The sequence below is a fragment of the Myotis daubentonii genome, chromosome 7 (genome assembly GCF_963259705.1).
Source record: "Myotis daubentonii chromosome 7, mMyoDau2.1, whole genome shotgun sequence".
NCBI classification, from domain to species: domain Eukaryota; kingdom Metazoa; phylum Chordata; class Mammalia; order Chiroptera; family Vespertilionidae; genus Myotis; species Myotis daubentonii.
In genome coordinates, this window is record NC_081846.1 from 15,053,046 (window position 1) to 15,072,488 (window position 19,443).

The window sequence follows — 19,443 nt, forward strand, 5'->3', positions numbered from 1 at the left end:
ATTGGTCAAGCATTCCATGCTCATATATTGCATTAATATTTTCTTGACCCCTTTCATCTGGCAAGATCAGAATTCAGGTGCCTACATAATGAGAGAGCTTAACTTTTAGTTAGGTCCCAGATTGCTATTAAACTTTAAAACATGTTTCTCACGCACATGGAATGCCTTCAGACATTTAATACTGTATGTTTATATGAGATAATAATCAGTTGTTTATTGAATTTATCTGTGTGTAAAATACTGTGTTCAATCATAAGAATGACTCAAAGAAATGGAAGATATGGCTTCTGTCCTCAAGCTTGCAATTCAAAAGGTAGATAGGAGATCAGTGGGTAGGTCCTTAATAGTAAAAGAAGTAATACTTTAATTATATAAAAAAAGAAAGCTCATTAGTAGTGAGGGAGTCAGGAAAGAACTTAAACTGAAAGGCTTGGACTGGACCTGGAAGGATGGAATGGACTGGGGAAAGCAAACCTGATTTAAAAGTGTGAGGAAAGGTATAGAAGTGAGAATAAGCATGGCGTTTTCCATGGATTGAAGTAGAAGTAGTATTTATTAGTTGGGAGAGGGATTAAGTTGGAGTCTGTGGACAATGAGAATGGAAAGTTATTTGGGGCTAATAACTTCACTGGTGGAGAATTCAGTCTTTACAAGTTTAGATTTGAACCTGCAGGCACTGAGCAACATTGGAAGGTTTTCTGAGACAGGAGTCATCCATTGAAGGCCTTTCTTTAGGAAAAGTCACCTGGCAGTTGGGTGTAGGTGAGAATGGTGGGAATCGGGTGAAGGCTGCTAGAAACATTCACTCTAGGTTAGTGTTACTGACTGTTCAGTTCCCTCCTTTGCCTCTCTCCTCAGAGGAGTATGAAATTTTGTACTAAATGACTAGGAGACTGATCATATGTACCATTGACTGAAAACACTCATTTGGGATAGTTGTTTTTTTGGGTGGGGTGGGATGGGGGATAGTAGGTTTTCAGGAGAAAAAGTTTTATTTGGAATTAGATGAGCTGAGTTTAAGCTTGCCTCATGCAGGTGGCATTTCTATTAAATCATGTAAATTAGCTATACAAAGACACCTGAATTGAGTTTTTTCTTCTTAATCTAAAAATCACAAGAAATAATTTGAAAAGGTATACAACATCCTACTCAGAAGTAATTACTTGCTTATAATGTGACTTCAGGACAGCGTTCAGTTGAAGGACCTGTGGAAAAAGATATGCCATCACAGCAGCGGAATGGAGTTTCAGGATCACCGGTACTGGCTGCGAACACATCCGAACTGCATCGTGGGGAAGGAACTAGTCAACTGGCTAATCCGAAATGGACACATCACTACAAGGTAATGCTCGCTTAAGAAGGAAAGCCTTGCCTAACCAGTTTGGCTCAGCAGATAGAGCGTCAGCCTGCGGACTCAAGGGTCCCAGGTTCGAGTCTGGTCAAGGGCATGTACCTTGGTTGCAGGCACATCCCCAGTAGGGAGTGTACAGGAGGCAGCTGATCAATGTTTCTCTCTCATCAGTGTTTCTAACTCTCTATCCCTCTCCCTTCCTCTCTGTAAAAAATTCAATAAAATATATTAAAAAAAATAAAAATCATCATTCTCCCCTTAAAAAAAGAAAGAAAGAAAGAAAGAAAGCCTTTTTGATACTATGTATTAACTAGAGGCCCTGTGCACGAACTCATGTACAGGTAGGGTCCGGCCAGCCCACACAGATGGAGGCTGATCAGGCCAGGCTTTCGGGAGTGGGGTGGGGGGAGGGGCTGCGGGCAGTTGGCCAGCCAGCCCCACCCCCGATTGGGGTGGAAGGGGCCGATTCGGGGCAGGGGCGGCTGGGGGGGAGGGGCTGCGGGAGGTTGGGTGGGGCCGATGGGTGCCCCAATCGGGCTGGTTGGCTGCCACAGTGCACATCATAGTGACTGGTCATTCCGGTCATTCCGTTGTTCCGGTCAATTGGCTTTTATATATATAGATTTTCTTTAATGAGGACACGTGGTTGTAGATATAAGGGGAGCAATGCTCTTTTTGAGTAGGGTTTGTTTTCTGCATTTGGTATGTGGTATGCCAATGGTCAACCCTCCTCCCTTCTGGGTTTTCACTGGTAGAGGACAAATGCAAGGAACCAATTGGGGTCACAAGTCACCTAATTGACTAAAAGCAGAAGTGTGCAATAATCCCCCAGACGCAGAGCTCTTTAGCTAAGCAGGATGGGAATGTAACCAAGACCACAGTGGCTTCTCTGGCTAATATTCCCTAATCTGGACATTGCAGCCTGTCCTGAGAATTGGGTCCATAGCTACCCCTGGAGTGCCCTAGAGAGATTTGTTAAAATCTCACAAATCATTCATAAAAAAGAGACAGACTGGTCCTCTTGCCTTTCAGGGTAACATGTTCCCTGGCTTTTTCCTCACTTGGATTTGCCACTTTTCTTCTCATGGGAAGAAACAAGAATGTAGGCAGAGAGAGAAATAGCTTTAACCAGTAAAGCTCTGGGCTCCAGTTTTGTTTATCTCTCTTTTTAGCTGTATGCTTTTAGTCAAGTTATTCAATCTTGTTGAGACTGGACCTCTCAGTTCTAATATGAAAAAAATGTGCAGTTCTGTGAAGAAGCCATGAAGTTGAAATGAAATAATATGGTTAAAGTGCTTTATAAATTGTGAAATGCCATATAAATGCAATGTGTTAATAAGTTTCTGTGTAGGAACAAAGCACATATACATAATGTATTTATATTGTAATATTTGGTATTGTCTTCTCATCAAGACTATAAACTCCTTGAGGACAGGAGTCACTTTTCTCAACATTTTTTTTACTCTTCTTACAAGTAGAGGAGTATGCATGCATTGAGTACTTAAAAAAAATGCTGGATTTAAATGAAGTTTTGTTAGGGCTGCCTTGCTGGTAGGTTCTCCTATACTGTGGTACCTGGAAAAATCTTTTAATTTAGCTGTCAGTCTCCCTTGTTTTATCCCTTACCTATCCAAGGTCAATTTAAATTGCAACTCTGATGGGGATGGAAAATAATTCAGTTTACGTCTCAGTTTGTACCTGTAAAGTTATTCTGACTTTTAAAAGTTTTCATTGTTGTTGGTGCTGATGCAGGGCACAAGCTATAGCGATTGGTCAAGCCATGGTGGATGGACGCTGGCTGGACTGTGTCAGTCACCACGATCAGATCTTCAGGGACGAGTATGCGCTGTACAGACCACTGCAGGTAGTTTCCGTGTTAGCGCCAGTGGGAATAGTGCTGGCTTCTGGTGAGCTCTTCCTTCATCAGCAGGAATAAAAAGTAGTTGAATTACCCGAAGATACATTTCTCTAACCTGTTTTTTCCTTGCTGCTTGAGGAAAGTGAAAATGTTATTTTTCCTTGATAGGTAGTGGTGATAACAAATAAATAAACTATTGGGATCAAATAGTATTCAGTTGATGTGGCTTTTCTTAAGCTTGGTCTTATGATGTTATCGTTGCTTGTCATTTATCTTCAGTGGTTTTCAGTTTTACTCTGCCTGTGTTTTTAGGGCTAAGAGGGAGTGTATATAATAAAGTGATTGAAAAATGTAATGTAACCATTGCAGTAGGTATTGATGCATTAGCAGTATTAAATTGTACAGCAGTGATAAAAGGATGAATATATATATATTTTTTTACTTAGGAAAATGAGAATTCTTTAAGAATAGAAATTTTAAAAAAGATATTTTCACCCTGGCTGGGTAGGTCAGTTGGTTAGAGCATCGTCTTTATATGCCAAGGTTGCGGGTTCGATTGCCGGTCAGGGCACATAGGAGAATCAACCAATGAATGCATAAATTAAAAAATGTAAGAGTGGAATTGTCAGCATGATGTTGGTTTATAACTTAGTTGCTTTTAATTTGCTTATTTTTATATAAATTTATTTAGTGCTTAGTGTAGTAGAAATATTGGGCTGGGATTCATTTGCAGTGTGACAGCCTCCGTGTTGCTATTAAAGGTGCATTGCTCAGATCCTGTGTTGATCCTTGCAGAGCACGGAATTTTCCGAGACCCCTTCTCCGGACAGTGACTCAGTGAACTCAGTAGAAGGACACTCTGAGCCATCCTGGTTTAAGGACATAAAGTTTGATGACAGCGACACAGAACAGATAGCTGAAGAAGGTGACGATAATTTAACTAGTGAGTTTGACTTTCTAATATTTTAGTTTTTATGACTCATTACGGTGTATGTATGATAAAATGAATGTTTTGTTTACTTGAAACGATACTACTGTAAGATTTATGGCTCCAACTAAATGTAAACATTTGATAGCAGTCTTTGTCCTAGATACAGTATTTTCTAAAGAAACCTACTTGTTAGGCTACTGGCGTGCGTAGATTTTGCCATAGTCTCTAGTTTGCAGCAGCTTAAAAATAACTCTGAGCTAATATCACAGCAGACAACTTTCTCACCTCTTCACTATGATATCAGACTTTCTGCAGAACCTCCAATATACTTCTTTTAAAAATTCATTTCACATTTAACTTGATCAAATTGTATTAAGTCTACACAGAAGTACATGAAAATACTGTATCCATTTTGGTATTGCACATTGGGCTTGTATATTAAAAAAACATCTTTCTCCTTTCCTCCAATACCCTGTGATGAAACCCATTTTTTGCTCCCCTCCTCTCCCTATATTTCTTTCCCCTCCCCAACACTAAAAGATTCTGCCAGTCCTAGCAAGCGCACCTCAGTCAGCAGTTTCCAGTCCACAGTGGACAGTGACTCAGCCGCTTCTATCAGCCTGAACGTGGAGCTGGACAACGTGAACTTCCATATCAAGAAGCCCTCCAAGTACCCACATGTGCCCCCTCACCCTGCTGACCAAAAAGGTAGGAGGTAGTCACCATCTGGAATCCAAACGCAGGCTGGAGAGCTGGGCCTAGGATCTCGTGCCAGCTGGTCCCTCTGGCTTCCTCTGTCCCAGATGGCTGAGGGGATTTGGTATGGGTTTTTTCCACCCTCTCTGATTTTCCCCACCTCCTCCCCACATCTTTTTTGGTTGGTTCCTTTGATGTCTTGTCTTCTCCCTCAGTACCACTCCCCTCCCTTTCTCCCCCAGTTGGAAGGAACTACATCTGACTGCTCTTCCCTTAATGTGCAACTTCCAAGGTGGTATTACTTCGCATTTATAACATGGATGTTCTGCTCTATTCATTTCTCTTTCTTCATTTAACATTTTAAAGCCTATTCGCTTATGCTATTACCCAATAACTTATTTCCCTAAACCTTTTCAGATGCTTGAACTAGATTGTGGGAAAGTCATTCACATATTCCAAAACATCTTTCTACTATAATTTAAAATGCTTTTTATGTATATACTATATTTATTAAAAAGTTTTCTTCTCGGCAAAACGAATTCATTCTTCATTTTTAGTTATCTTATTTGAGACTTTAGTCTACTAACTCAAAAATAATATTGACCATATTAAAAGAAATTTTGTGTAAAAAGGAAAATAAGGTAAATTATTTCTAAAATCTAACAGCAATTCATAAGAAATGAAATGCTTTGAAAAAATGGGTGAAGAGGTTTACACTTTTGGATGTATTTAAAAACCAATTTAAGATTTAGTCCTAAGGTGGCATTATATAAAAGTAAATACATTAGTAAATAAATGTGGGATTTCATTATGTTATAGTAACTGAAAAATCATTATAAAGATGAAGCAACATATTCCATGATTTTTCCTGGAGTGTGAATTTTTAATAGTTAGCTCTCTGAAATGGAATTGTCTCCTCAGATGAGAAGTGCCTGCCTAATTCTTTACTACTTCCTATTTTGATCAGGAAAGCGAAGCTTTTACACTTTAACAGCTATGCTAAAATAATTGGAAACATTCACTTTTCTACAACAAATTTCTTATAATTGTCAGTATTATCCATTATTAACAAGATATATCTTATTTAACAATAGAAATTTGACAATAGACATTTAGAGAGGGTGTGGACAAAGAGGGGACTTGAGCGGCACTGACGATGAGTAAGATACTCATCTTTATGGGCGTCCTCAAAACGGAAATTGGAGAAATGGTGAACATTTGGGTGAGTATAATAGGGCAGTGAAGCAGACATGACATTATGTGAGAACTAACTGTGGACTGTGGTCCATGGAGGATATTGGATAATGCCTTTGTGATACAAATTACAGATGTGGGGCAGTGGTCCATGGAGGATATTGGATAATGCCTTTGTGATACAAATTACAGATGTGGGGCAGAGGTGGGATCTATCATGACTGCCAATGTCCGTTCTCTGGACGTGTCTGTTGGCAATTTCAGCTTGCTGAAAGTAGAGTGCGAAACCCATTTTGCGGATGATTTCACCTCTTGGAAAGTTAAGGTTTTGAAAATCATGAAGAAGGTGACCTGTCATCATGGAAGTCATCATTGCAAAAGGTGGATGCTGAGCAGTCAGACATTCACTTTAGGAAGCTTAACTTCATGGTGTTGGGAGAGGACTGGAGCAGGAGGCCCTAACAATGACATTTTTATAGTCAAACCTCTAAGGAAAATTAAAGGAATCACCTGCAGTTAAAAGCCATCACAACTCTTTTGGAACCTCTCTGATTTCAACCTTTTATTTAATTTTTAAATATATTTTTAATGATTTCAGAGAGGAAGGAAGAGGGAGAGAGAGAGAGAAACATCAGTGATGAGAGAGAGTCATTGATTGGCTGCCTCCTGCAGTCCCCACACTGGGGATTGAGCCCGCAACCTGGTCATGTGCCCTTGACCAGAATCGAACCCAGGACCCTTCAGTCTGCAGGCGGATGCTCTATCCACTGAATCAAACCAGGTACGACTGATCTCAACCTTTTAAAAAGATTGTCTACAAAAGTTGTAAGAGGCGGCCTTCATAGAAGGATGAATCTGAAAGGAGAGTTAGCGCTTTAAAAAATGCAGGCTGGCAAAAGTCCAGATTTACTGAAGGAGGGAGTAAATGTCAAGGATATCTTATAAAAGGTTTTAAAAATTGTGTTTTAAAAAAATTAGGCCGGTTATTTAGAGAAGTTGATATAATTAATATTAATTGAGGCTCTGTCCCTCCTCATCAAGATAATCTTGCAAAGACCACACATGGTTAAGAAGAAAGTGAAGTTCAAGATTATGAAGAAATAGAGAATGCCTGGTTATTTTAAATAAGTCTGTTGCCAGGTTCAGGTGCACTGTGTACCAGATTATTGAAAGAATTTGGACCTGTGATCATGGGGCCATAGTTTATTTTTGAAGAATTGTGGATAATTGGGGGGAGTTTAGATGAGTGTATTGGTAGATGAATTAAAAATTTTTAAAAGATGGGTTTTTTGATGTGACATGGGAAATTGACCAATGTGTAGAAAGATTTAATGAACAGAATGTACTGTAGTACATTCACCTCATTTTTCAAACATCTCCCATCTCCAACAATTCCATTCTCGACCAAGTTGCTCACAGAAGAAATGTCTTGGTTGGTTAACCAAACTTCGGTTTTCTACCTGACAACCCTTTCATGCTGGTACCTCAGCATGACAGAAAGTGTCTCTCAGGCAATAAAGGAGAGAATGCTTTGTTGCTGGTGAAATCAGTGATTAGCACAATTTTAAAACAGAGACCATCAAGAGTGCTAATATTGCTCAGGGAGTGAAAGAAGCAATGATTACAGACAATTGAAAAGGTAGAAAAACTGTTGTTGATTTGGATAAATGAAAGCAGTTAGCCAGTGACAGCATTTCGGAGGCAGAGATATATGAACAAGCAAAGATGCTGCCTGCTGACCTGCCAGACACCCCGGGAAAGAGTGCTGAAAGTGAGTCCTTTAAGGCGAGTGGGGGTGGTTTGATAAATTTAAGAAAAGAAGTGTTTGTTTGTAGATTAAACAGTGCATTAGACATGTGCTGTATACAAGAGAGGTTAAAACAATCATTTGGGGATCTGAAATGGTTTATTCAGTTTACATTATTTCTAATGGGGAAAAATGATTTGGTTTTCTAACAAATTGCTTCTCGAATACCCTTCCTAATGAATTAAGTTTGAGAACTGAGATTCCACTGTATTTAGAAAAGGGATTAGTAGTGACTGAGTACCAGCATTGGTTAACTAAAATAAGTCATTCATTCTAGTCCTGGCTGGGTGGCTCAGTTGATTGGAGCATCATCCTGTACAACAAAAAGATTGTGGGTTTGATTCTGGGTCAGGACACATCACCAGGTTTTGGATTTGATTCATTGTTGGGGTGCATGAAAGAGACAATTGATTGATGTTTTTCTCTCACATCAATATTGCTCTCGCTCTTCTCCCCCCTTCCTCTCTCTCTCAAAATCAGGATCTAGGGTCTCGGTGAGCCTCTTTATATAAAAAACACATAAAGAACTCAGTGTGCTTGGCAGATGTCAGAACTGTTAATATAACACATGGGTTTGTAGTTTGTTTAATGTTTGTACCAAATATTGAAAGAGTAATTAATAATCTGATGTCAACAGAAAGGGGATGCTTCTAGGTTATGCTGTAGGGCTTTTCTATCCCTATTCAGTGTTCAGCAGCTTTTTTGGTCAGTATTTGTTTTTCAGAGTTAAAAATCATTAAAATGGCTTAAAAAGTTTACTATTTAATACTCTGGAGGGAGCTATTAATAGTTCACTCAATGTTGCCTGAAGTACCCGAAGAGTAGCTGAAAGACATGTTTATTTTGTATGTGGCTGGGGGGCCACTAAATGTAGTAGTTAGGAGGAGGGAGCCTTTGCTGCTCTGCCCGGGAGGTCTAGGTGGTGTCTGAATGTCCCCTTTCAGGGTTATTGAGAATCCATGGCTGCATTGGGCGAGAGCTTAGGTGACTTCCAAGTTTGCTTTTAATTCTGACTTGGTGAAATGAAAAATCGAGATCTAGAATTTTAAAAGAATTATAGGGGGTGTAAGGTATAGGGGGTGTAAGGAATCCTTTAGCCTACTCAGTAAGAATAGAATAAAGGAGGTCCCAGCATCAGAAAGAAGGTAATTATTAGATTGATCTCTTGGGTCATTTGCAATCTTGAGAGTCCATAATGTAAGGACTTTATAAATCCCGTAATAAATGTTCCTGGCTTTCACAGTTCTCTCATTAGATTTTAGCATACTAACAGGAATTATTCCTTTACTATTTTTCTTGTGAAGTTGAAATTCAGTAATGGGCATTTTTCTGTGTTGTAGTTAAGATAAACTGATTACCGAAAGTTAAGCTCATCAGCGTGACCTAGTAGTGATGGTCTTCTGGCTGTTTTTCATTCCTGTTAAAATGCAAATGGATGGGTGGTTTTAATTTCATTGAAGTTAAAGGTAATACTTATTAAATCTTTTCTTCAGGATTAAACCTTATCTTCTAAGGCTGAGGAACTTTTGGATTTATAAAATTGGTTGAAATAGCTGCACTTTGAAAGTCTGTTTTTAATCTTATATAAGCAAGCCCCTCATTTTCAGAAACTTGTAAAATTTGAAACAGTGTGATCTGGCTTAGTTAATTTTTCACTGTTGGTCTTGGGGAGTTCTGTAGTTAAAATGTATTTTATTTTGTTTGGCAAGCAGGTTCTGAAGCGTTCTTGGAAAGTTAGTGAGTCGAACCCGGAGCAGAGAGTAAAAAAGCATGGTTCCCATAGATCTGACTTCCCAGGAAAACGGGGCACCCTGAGGAGGCGTTGGTCACATCCAGAATGTGGGACCTTCCATAGGATATTTGGCCTGGGTACTTTCAAAATTTAGTATCATGAAAAAGAAAAAAGGCAGGGGGTCTGCTTTAGATGAAAAGACAATGACAATGCAATATATGAGCCTTATTGGATTCAGGTTTGAGGGGGGGGAATTATTACAGCATTTTAGGGACAGTTAGAAAAATGGGAATATGGACTAATTCAATGATATTAATGTTGTAGCACCTGGTGTCTGACCACTGGGGTCAGACCAAACCTGGGTTCAGCAACCTTGGTCCTTGGGTTCTCGCTAGGAAAGAATTCAGAGCATGACCCAAACTGTAAGAGAACATGTAGTTGGTAAATTACAGAGGTAGAAGAAGTAATTCCTAGAAGAGATGGGCTTGGGAATAAGTTATGAAGGTAAAGGAAGGGCCCTTGGAGCTTGGGAGTGAGGGAGCTGATGGAAATGCTTGTTGGGGGTGGGGGAGGAGTAGGGAGGGGAAAGGGGCAGGGAAAGGCATGGGAGTGCTCCTGGGAGGGAGAGCCCTCGGCTCTCCTAAGAGTTTTGAGGGTGGAGATTTTTTTTTGGGTGGGTGCGGGCAGGGAAAGATCTTAATAGAATATTCAGTAGCCTTCCAGGTGTGTCCATTCAGGGTTGTGGTCATCATTGATGGATTTGCTGGCACCCGGGCAGAGGTCAGTATTCAATGCAGCTGGCCCTGATACCAGCTGTGGCTGGTTTTGTTGCTTATCTGGGCCTGAAATACAACTGAGGCCTAGATGTTATCTCCAGGGAGGAAAGGTCAGGGGGTCCAAACTGATACGATAGGGGAGGAAAAGTTACCCTGGGGCAAGGTCCCACCTACAACTGACAGTTAGTTCATCCACCCTAGTGACCTGTACCTGGCCCATTGACCTTGCTCTGCTTATGTCTAACTGCCTAGAGCAGCAGTTCTCAACCTGTGGGTCGCGACCCCTTTGGGGGTCGAACGACCCTTTCACAGGGGTCGCCTAAGACCATCGGAAAACACATATATAATTACATATTGTTTTTGTGATTAATCACTATGCTTTAATTATGTTCAATTTGTAACAATGAACATACATCCTGCATATCAGATATTTACATTACGATTCATAACAGTAGCAAAATTACAGTTATGAAGTAGCAACAAAAATATGGTTGGGGGTCACCACAACATGAGGAACTATATTAAAGGGTCGCGGCATTAGGAAGGTTGAGAACCACTGGCCTATAGCTTCAAGACATTGAAAATAATCTTAAATGTGTAAACGGTATTGTGGTTATAGAGAAGAATGAGTGCCCTTATTTTTTAAGAGATGCATGCTGGAATATTAGTGGTTAAATGTATGATGTGAAATATTCAAATGGTGGTAGTGGTGGGGAGACTATACATAATACGTAGAGAGAAATCAGATTTTGGCAAGTTAACAATCACTGAATCCAGGTGGAGGGAATACAGGATTTTCTGAACGTTTGAAATTTTTCATAATAAAATGGGGAAATTTAATCACTTCTGGAATTTTCATATATATATATAAGCTTTAGTATGAAGAGTAAAGCTTTTAAAGCCAATCAGTACGTTACTTGAATGAACAGTGGTTGGCATTATTCATTTCTGTGAGTGAGGTGTAGGAATAAAGTGTAACATCCGTTTTTACTTGTCTACGTACTTCATTTTATTGTACTTGGTATAGCACACTTGAATTTTCTAAATAAAATAATTCCTTAAAAGGCTTTTAAATAGAATTTAAAATGTTTTCTCTGCTTTTTTGTTTGAAGGATGAGCATATTGGCTTATAAACATTGACTTTTGAAGTCCATTTGTTTATAAATGAAATCTACTTGGAAGTAATTTTTTGGACAACCTATACCTTAAAGCATCGATATTTAACTGGTGTGCTGCAAGAATTTTTAAAACATGCAATACCTGACTGCTTCATCAGGGCACTGACCTCCTTTCCCTTAGATTATCAAATAAAACAATGACAACAGCCAGCACAATAGCCATTTGGTGTGAATGAATCAAAATTATACCCTTTTTTGGTCAGAGCAGCAAAAAATATCATATATTTTCTGGTGTGCTGCAGAATTTTAGTAATTAGTTTGTGTGCCATGAGTTGAAAAAGGTTGAAAATCGCTGTCTTTAAATGACTTAAAATGCATTGTGGTTTAATTTGCATGGTAGGAAGAACCCCACTTGAACTACGCTTGGCCACAGACCTAGAGAAAAGTTCATGGGGAAGTAAACACTAAGTTTCACTTCTAAGAAAAGGATTTAATATTCTAAAAATTCTAAAAGCACATTCATAGTGTGTTCAGCAGTTATTGCAAACAACCATTTGATAGTGTGTGATTAGCATTTTTGTAAAACTAAACTTCTAATTAAAAAACTAAAAAAAATCCTCAAGAGTTATATCTTTATTTCCTGCCAATATTACTTTTGTATTAATTTATTTTAATAGCTTATATTGTGAAATACAAAAATACCGTGTATTATCTTATCAAGTAACTTCTCTATCTGTGAACTACTGTGTGTATAGTAGACATTAATTGTTAAATAATGCGATTCTACATGAGAAAAATTATGTAACTTTTAGGCTTGTCGTGCAAATTACTGAAGATTTTAATTTCCATAAATGGGTCCAGTTTTGATAAGGGGAAAAAACCTGTTACAGATTATATCTAACATTACTGTTTCAGGGCTCTGGTGAGTGTTAATTCAAGTCTATTAACGTTTAGTATGAAGTGGGTGAAACAAGGTAAAAGACACATTGTAGCCTAAAGCTTTCTTGAATTGGCCGGGCGGTGATGGGTTTAAGTATGAGTCATGCTTCGTGTGGGTGTGTTCTCTATGTAATTGTGCTGGCACGTCCTAAGTCCCTCCTTTCCTTCCTCCTCTCTCCTCTCTCCTGGTATGCAGAGTGTCTGATTTCTGACGGTGGAGGACAACAGCTCTCAATAAGTGACGCCTTCATCAAAGGTAATTTTATCCAAAGCTGCACTTGCAGTGTTGTCTGTTTTGTTCACGAGGTTATACTTAGGTCTAGCACATTGATTGGCTTAAAGTAGGTACTGAAAATATGGTTATTTTAGTGTCATTGGAACAGTTTTTAGTATGTGTAGTAACTGAGAATGTTGAGACTCAAAAATATATTTTTGGACTTGGTTTGAGAGAAGGTCTTTGATCTGAAAAGTAACTCCTTAAAAGGCTTTTAAATAGAATTAGGATTGTATTCTTTTATAGGCATAAGTAATTAATGCTCTCTTATAGCATGAACATAATATTAAGTTTTGATCTATGTATTGTCAAACTCGTCAAAAAGCCCACAGGCAGACCTCATCCAGTTGAGGATGCTGCTTGCCCTGTGAAGCTGGGAAAGGAAGTAGGCAGAAGAGGGGAATAAGAACTAACTCTGCTGATCAGTTTTTGGGAGAAAGTATAGAAGAATGCAAGCCTTTTCCTACTCCTTTCCTCCTTAGCTTACTGTGGAGTAAAGACATCCTTACTTAATTTTCTGTAACATTTCACAGTTTAGGCCTCAGGTAATGGGAAGGTTTCAAATCTAAGAAAAACTAGGACAAGCTGATACAAGGGAGGCCCCTTGCAGCTGATCTTATAACTTAGAAGTGTTTCTAAAATTCACCTCCAAGCGTCTGGTTCAACTAGAAGTTTATTGACCTGCCGTTTACATAACTGAAACGTGCAGTTCTTGTACCTTACATGTGAGGGATGCATGCTTTACTGTGTAGCCTGTGGACTGTTTGGTTAGAAGTTTTTTTGTTTGTTTGGTTTGCTTTGAGAGGGAAAGGATTAGAGAATTTTTGTAAGCATTTCCCACCTCTTCTTATTTATTTAATCACATTTCAACATTTACTTAGGATATTTTTTGTAAAACATTTTATATTATCTATTATTTTTTTCATCTGGATCCATTTCTATTCTTTTTAAAAATGTAAGGATTGTACAGCATTTTAAACAAATTGTTAGTTATTCTGTTCTAATATGTCTTTATAGCTAATTTTGGGGTCTGACTTGTAAAGGTTTTGCTAACGAGAAAGCCTTCGTCCCCACATTGAAAAAGAAGCACTCCCTGGGATGGCCCAAGTAGACTTCCTGCCTTGTCCCGTGCTGGGTCAGCCCCACACTCACATGCTGTTCTGTCACCGTTCAGATTCCTGCTTATGGTAGCTTTCAGTTTGTCATTTTCTAGGGAAGAACACCCCCTCCCTTTTTAATGTCCCAAAACAAAAGTACTATAAAAGTCTCATCTGCTTTTCAGAAGCTGTATTTATAATTATTGGCTTGAGAGTCCTACTTGCTTATGTAAATTTCCTTTTCATAGTTCTTTTTCTGATTTTAGCTGTTGCAAATATTGATGATCTAACAGACTTAATTATTTTACTTATGTATTTGTATATGTCTGCCTTTTTACACCAACAGTTTGAATTGCCTAACTTAAAAATATTTTAAAAATAAATTATGTGTAGAATCTCAGAGGGAAGGCAAGAAAGGGTAGATGGATGGGAAGAGATCAGCTAGAGAACTTGTATGCATATATGCATAACCCATGGTCACAGACAATAGGGTGGTGAAGGCCTGGGGCAGTGGGTGGAGGAGGGCTAGAAAAAGATTTAGAAAAAATAAGAAAATTATGGCAGCCTCTAAATCACAGGTTGATGATATAAAACATGATAATAAGTATAATTTCTTACTGTACACTTTACTTACTTTACTTAGAGTCCTTATTTAATCGCCGAGTGGAGGAAAAATCCAAAGAGCTGCCTTTCACGCCTTTGGGCTGGCACCATAACAACCTGGAGCTACTGAGGGAGGAGAATGGAGAGAAACAAGCCATGGAGAGGTTGCTGTAAGCAGTGAGCTTTTTTATTTTAATTTTCCACTTTGATAATCTTCAGTGACTTGATAGGCATATGTGTAGTTCTTTTTCTTTATAAAAACAAAACCGAAATATTTTTATAAAACAAGAATCCTAAACTGTGCTTATCTGTCCCTTCTGTAATCTATGTGTTAAATTTTTTATCAGATTAAAGAGGTTATCTTAATTGAAGATATTCACAATTTTATTTATGTGTAGATCATTAAGGTGCAGATATAATGAAAGAATAAAATTGACCAGGAAGACCTTATTTGTGAGCCTTCCTTTATATGCTTACTAGAGGCCCGATCCATGAAATTCGTGTAAGAGTAGGCCTTCCTAACTTCGGCTGCCTGCACCAGCTTCCCGCGCAGCCCCAGCTTCGCTCAGTCTAATTAGCATATTACGCTTTTATTATTATAGAATTTCTCTGTAGACTGCCTATTGCATCTTCAGAATTATTGCCTCCGGCAGGATTAACCATGCAAACTTCTTTTTTGTAACATTTTTGTAGTTCAGCTAATCATAACCACATGATGGCACTACTCCAACAGCTGCTCCATAGTGAGTCATTGTCACCATCTTGGAGGGACATCATTGTATCGCTGGTCTGCCAGGTTGTTCAGACAGTCAGACCTGATGTGAAGAACCGTGATGATGACATGGATATCCGTCAGTTTGTCCACATCAAAAAAGTGAGCTCTGCTAATGCTTCTCTGATGCTAGGGACTGATGAGATGGCCTGATGATGGTTTGTCTCTTCATGGTGATCTGAAGGGGTCATTGACGGAGAAGTCCACTTGATGACTTCAGGGAGCTGGTTGTGTTCTGATTAAAGAATAATGCATAGACCTCCATCTTGCCTACAGAAGGGAAGTCACATCCATGTTTGACTTTATTGCATCACTCGGCATGCAGTATAATACCATAAGTATGCTAGTACATGCCTCCGTAACAATTTGTGGCATGAATCACATAGAATATTTTTTCTGAGTTGGTTATAAAGCACATTTGGAAACCAAATTAGCCAGATGACTTTTTATTATGCAGTTGGACTGATGTACTGTAAGGTTTAATTACATAATATTTCACACACAGCTGTGACAAGTTACATATGCGCTTCCAAGATTTATCAGCTAAGCTGAAATGGAGATCTTCTGAGAAGGTGATCAAAGTGGGTTGTAAGCAAGAACATCTTCCAAAGCTGGCCCTTCTCTGGGTAACATTTTTGTAGTTTTTGAGAGTCTGTATGTCCCAAGGCTTCTTTCTTAAACACTCAAATGCCACCAAGTACCTTTGAGAGAACAGATATGCTCTAGGAATATTTTACAACAAAGCAGAATGAGTAATACAAAACAAAACAGTCCATCTGAATCCCCCTGAAAAGCATCATGAGTAGTTGGTGAGCATTCCCTACTTTAATCCTCCTGTGTTTACAGAAGCTTTTGATTTTTGGTATCTAGTTGCTAGCAAACAGATAATAAAATGCACTCACCAAACCTAAATAAAATAAATAAGTTAATTCATTAATTAAAGGGTCATTACCATGAGGGTGCTAGACAAGGAGGGGAGGTTTTTCTGTCTGCGTATTTGTTAGCAATGCACTTTCAGGGCATGGAAGCCACTCAGGAAGTGAGAGGTGAATGGGCTGGTGAGTTGGGTGTGGGATGAGTTGGGAACCAAACAGATATAGTTTCTTCCTTTCTTGTTTCCTCTTCTGTGGTGTGTCATCTATGAGAAGGCTTGTTCTCAGGTTACTGTCACTGTTCTGAGGAAAAGAGTGGGTAATTGCTTTATTTAGATTGTAATGGAGTTCTTTATGTATTTATTACCAGTGGTATTTAACTTAATAGTGGTTTTAATTGCCGGGTTGCACCAATTTGTTCACTCAAGTGGGTATTTTAAAGTACCAGATAGTTCTTTGGAGAGTGGGAGGTGTGAAAATAGACAGTTGTATTAGATACCATTAATTTTTGGTTGAAAGGAAGAACTATATCCTGAAACTTTCTGTGATTTTATTATGTAATAAGATAAAATAAAAAATGGAAATAAAAAACAGCATCTATCTGACTGGAGTCTAAGGATGTATAATTGAATTTTATTGTTTTCTTGTTTCATCAGATCCCAGGTGGAAAGAAGTTTGATTCTGTGGTTGTTAATGGATTTGTTTGTACCAAGAATATTGCACATAAAAAGGTAATATTCTTTTCAACCGTGGAGTTCAGCCTGCTATGACTTGTGCCAAGCTAATAAGTTGCAGTATCTCATCATGGACGAAAAGGAGAATGGGCATTGAGGAGCAACTTGGCAGTGTCTGCCAGAGGGCAAAATTTTGGAGTTTCAGGGCAGGTCCTCCAGAAATGATGATGATTGGGATTTGGAAATGGAGTTCATCAGAAGAAAGAGGAGGGAGGTTTAGGCTTCTAGACCAGCACAATGATAAGATCCTGGTGTCATTTCTCCCCTGACCCTGCCTCAGTCTCTATTGGACTGGAGTCTCCAGAGGACTAGGGCTGAGCTGCAGAGCTGTCACTGGTATTTTGTTATCTTTCTCACCTATCTCACCTTCAGGCCCGAGGCCACTATCTGAGGAGTGGGGTGAAATAACTTGGTGTATTAAGGAAATGCAGAGATCCCTGGGTGCTAGATGGGAACGGGAGGGGCTGGAGGAAGCAGGCCAAGGGCTTTGTAGCCCATGAAGTGGCTTACACTTTATTCTGAAGGTCACTGATTCTCAAAGTGTAGTGTTCATCAGGATCATGGGTGGACCTTGTTAAAAATGTAGATTCCTAAGCCCCTCTCCTAAAGATTCTCACTCAGTATGTTTAGGGGAGTGGGAGTGTGGGAACTAGGGGAAGGGCGGGCTGCTGTTAAAGTAGGAATTGGTGGGGGGGTTCCCATGTCATTGGTTGAGCCTTACATTTTGAGAATCCAGTGATCAACAGTAGAGTCCTCAAACCTTGCTGTGCTTCAGAATCACTAAGGAAACTTTCTGAAAATCTTTATATCCTCACCCCACCTCTGGGAATACTGATTTGGTTACAGTGAGAACTCAGGCAGATAACTAGCTTGAGGGTCTAGATGAGCTATAGCCCTGTCCTCACTTTTCTAAGCAGAGACTAATACTTTATTTTTTGTAAGGCATTAACCCTCCTGAAAATTGTTAGTCACAGTAGATAAATAAAAGTATGCCTGGATTTGACATTTCATAGCAGTGATCCAAAGTCAGTATTTCTACATAGTCTTTCTAAAATAGTACATTACCCATGAAAGTAGTCCTTTAAACCAAATTAAATGATCTCTGTTGAACAAAGAGATAAGTTAAGAGATAAGAGATAAGTTGTGTTCTTCCCCAGAACTGAAAATTGTATGAGGGTGTGGTAGAAGCATGCCTGAATGACTGTCTTGCCCCACTGCCCATATTTAGCTAGTCTTTCCTCGGTAGTTTCTGAAAGAGCCCTGACTAGTTCCCTCGCTGGCGAGTCACTGCTTTCAGGACCGTTTGTCAGTTGGGAGCCTATACGCTTGGTCAGCCTGAAACTCCACTCCATTGGAGCATTCAGGCCTTCTGCCCGTCTTCAGTTGCATGGTTAGGGTATATTGGTTGACTCTCTGCTTCTGGGGATGCTTTAAGGTGTTTTTTTAAACTTCTTGTTACTCAGTTGGCTTGCCAATATATGATGCTTTGAAATTTATTCTTTTAGAAATATATTCAGGAGTCATTTTAACTCATTTCTCCCTCCTCTAAGCCCCAGACTTGGTACCTCTTATTGCAGTGTTAGAAATAAGATAATAGTTAAGATTACAGTGGACTAGATTAAAATAGCACTAGTGAAACAGAGCCTAATTTTGTATGTATCTTTGAGCTAACTTACTTGCTTTGAAAAAATATGAGTACCACAGAAGAACTAAATGAGAGTATTTTAATACAGATATAAGAGGAATTAAGAACAGAATGAATTTAAAGTTATGATTAAAGAAAGTCTATAAAGTACAAACTTTAAAGCTTTAACAGACTGGTGTGTTTTTGGGTTTTTTTGTAGATGAATTCTTGTATTAAAAATCCCAAAATTCTTCTATTGAAGTGTTCCATTGAGTATCTCTACAGAGAAGAAACTAAGTTTACCTGCATTGACCCTATTGTGCTGCAGGTAAGAACATCTAACTGAAACAAGAACCTAGAAGGATACTTGTGCACTGTGACACTTGCAAACTCTTACAACTCATTCCAGCTGATGAAATTTGACAGGCAAAGAAACTTGATTGCTCTTGTTTTATTTTAAACATTTATTAGAAAAGACATTTTCTTGTATTACACTTTAGAGGGTTACCAAAACCTGTCTCCTTAAAGAGTTCAAAGCGTTAAAGGAAACACATGACTTTCAGGGAATATAGGGGGGAAAAGAGTGAAAATCCAGTTCATGGTTTTCCTTCTCACTTGGGTCATTGATTTACTTGAAGGATTTCCCTATCTTACCAGGTTTCCAATGGTACTACCTGGTTTTAATACAGCCTTTCTATTCATACACCTGTTCTTAGAACATCAGTTAGTTTTATGTGCAATTAGTAAATGGGCATAATGTCAGATGGAAGTTGTGTTGGTTTCCATGTGGTTTTTCATAAGTAAGGGGGCCCAGGACGCTGTAGCTGGATTATAACCCTCAGCTCTGTGGCTGCACAGGCAAAACCCTTTTGCCTTTGCGTTAGGAAATTAAAAGTGAGCTGCTGCTCAAAGGGCCACCCCCAGCCCTGGGTGGCTGTCACTGCTCTGCTGCTCAGAGCTCCACTGCCGGCTGTGACGCTGAGGTTGCTTTTATACTTTTTGAATTTCCCTTGAGGCAGCCTCCAGCTATGCTGAGCAGCCTGCCTAGGCTGTCCAAGTTCTCTC

The 19,443-nt window shown here is 39.1% G+C and overlaps 1 protein-coding gene across 14 annotated transcripts in view; it reads left to right on the forward strand.

Moving 5' to 3' along the window:
- Positions 1 to 19,443, forward strand: part of PIKFYVE (phosphoinositide kinase, FYVE-type zinc finger containing) — a 76,159-nt gene that overhangs the window by 19,852 nt on the left and 36,864 nt on the right. For 8 of the 14 annotated variants that reach the window (XM_059702946.1, XM_059702952.1, XM_059702953.1 and 5 more), the window contains 9 exons: positions 1,185 to 1,342; positions 3,104 to 3,215; positions 4,005 to 4,152; positions 4,681 to 4,848; positions 12,599 to 12,658; positions 14,417 to 14,546; positions 15,070 to 15,250; positions 16,677 to 16,751; positions 18,599 to 18,706. In XM_059702946.1, coding sequence (XP_059558929.1) covers positions 1,185 to 1,342; positions 3,104 to 3,215; positions 4,005 to 4,152; positions 4,681 to 4,848; positions 12,599 to 12,658; positions 14,417 to 14,546; positions 15,070 to 15,250; positions 16,677 to 16,751; positions 18,599 to 18,706 — 1,140 coding nt within the window. Of the gene's footprint in view, positions 1 to 1,184; positions 1,343 to 3,103; positions 3,216 to 4,004; positions 4,153 to 4,680; positions 6,178 to 6,235; positions 6,512 to 12,598; positions 12,659 to 14,416; positions 14,547 to 15,069; positions 15,251 to 16,676; positions 16,752 to 18,598; positions 18,707 to 19,443 lie in introns of those variants that run through there. The other 6 variants (XM_059702954.1, XM_059702955.1, XM_059702948.1 and 3 more) reach the window with 5 other exon arrangements.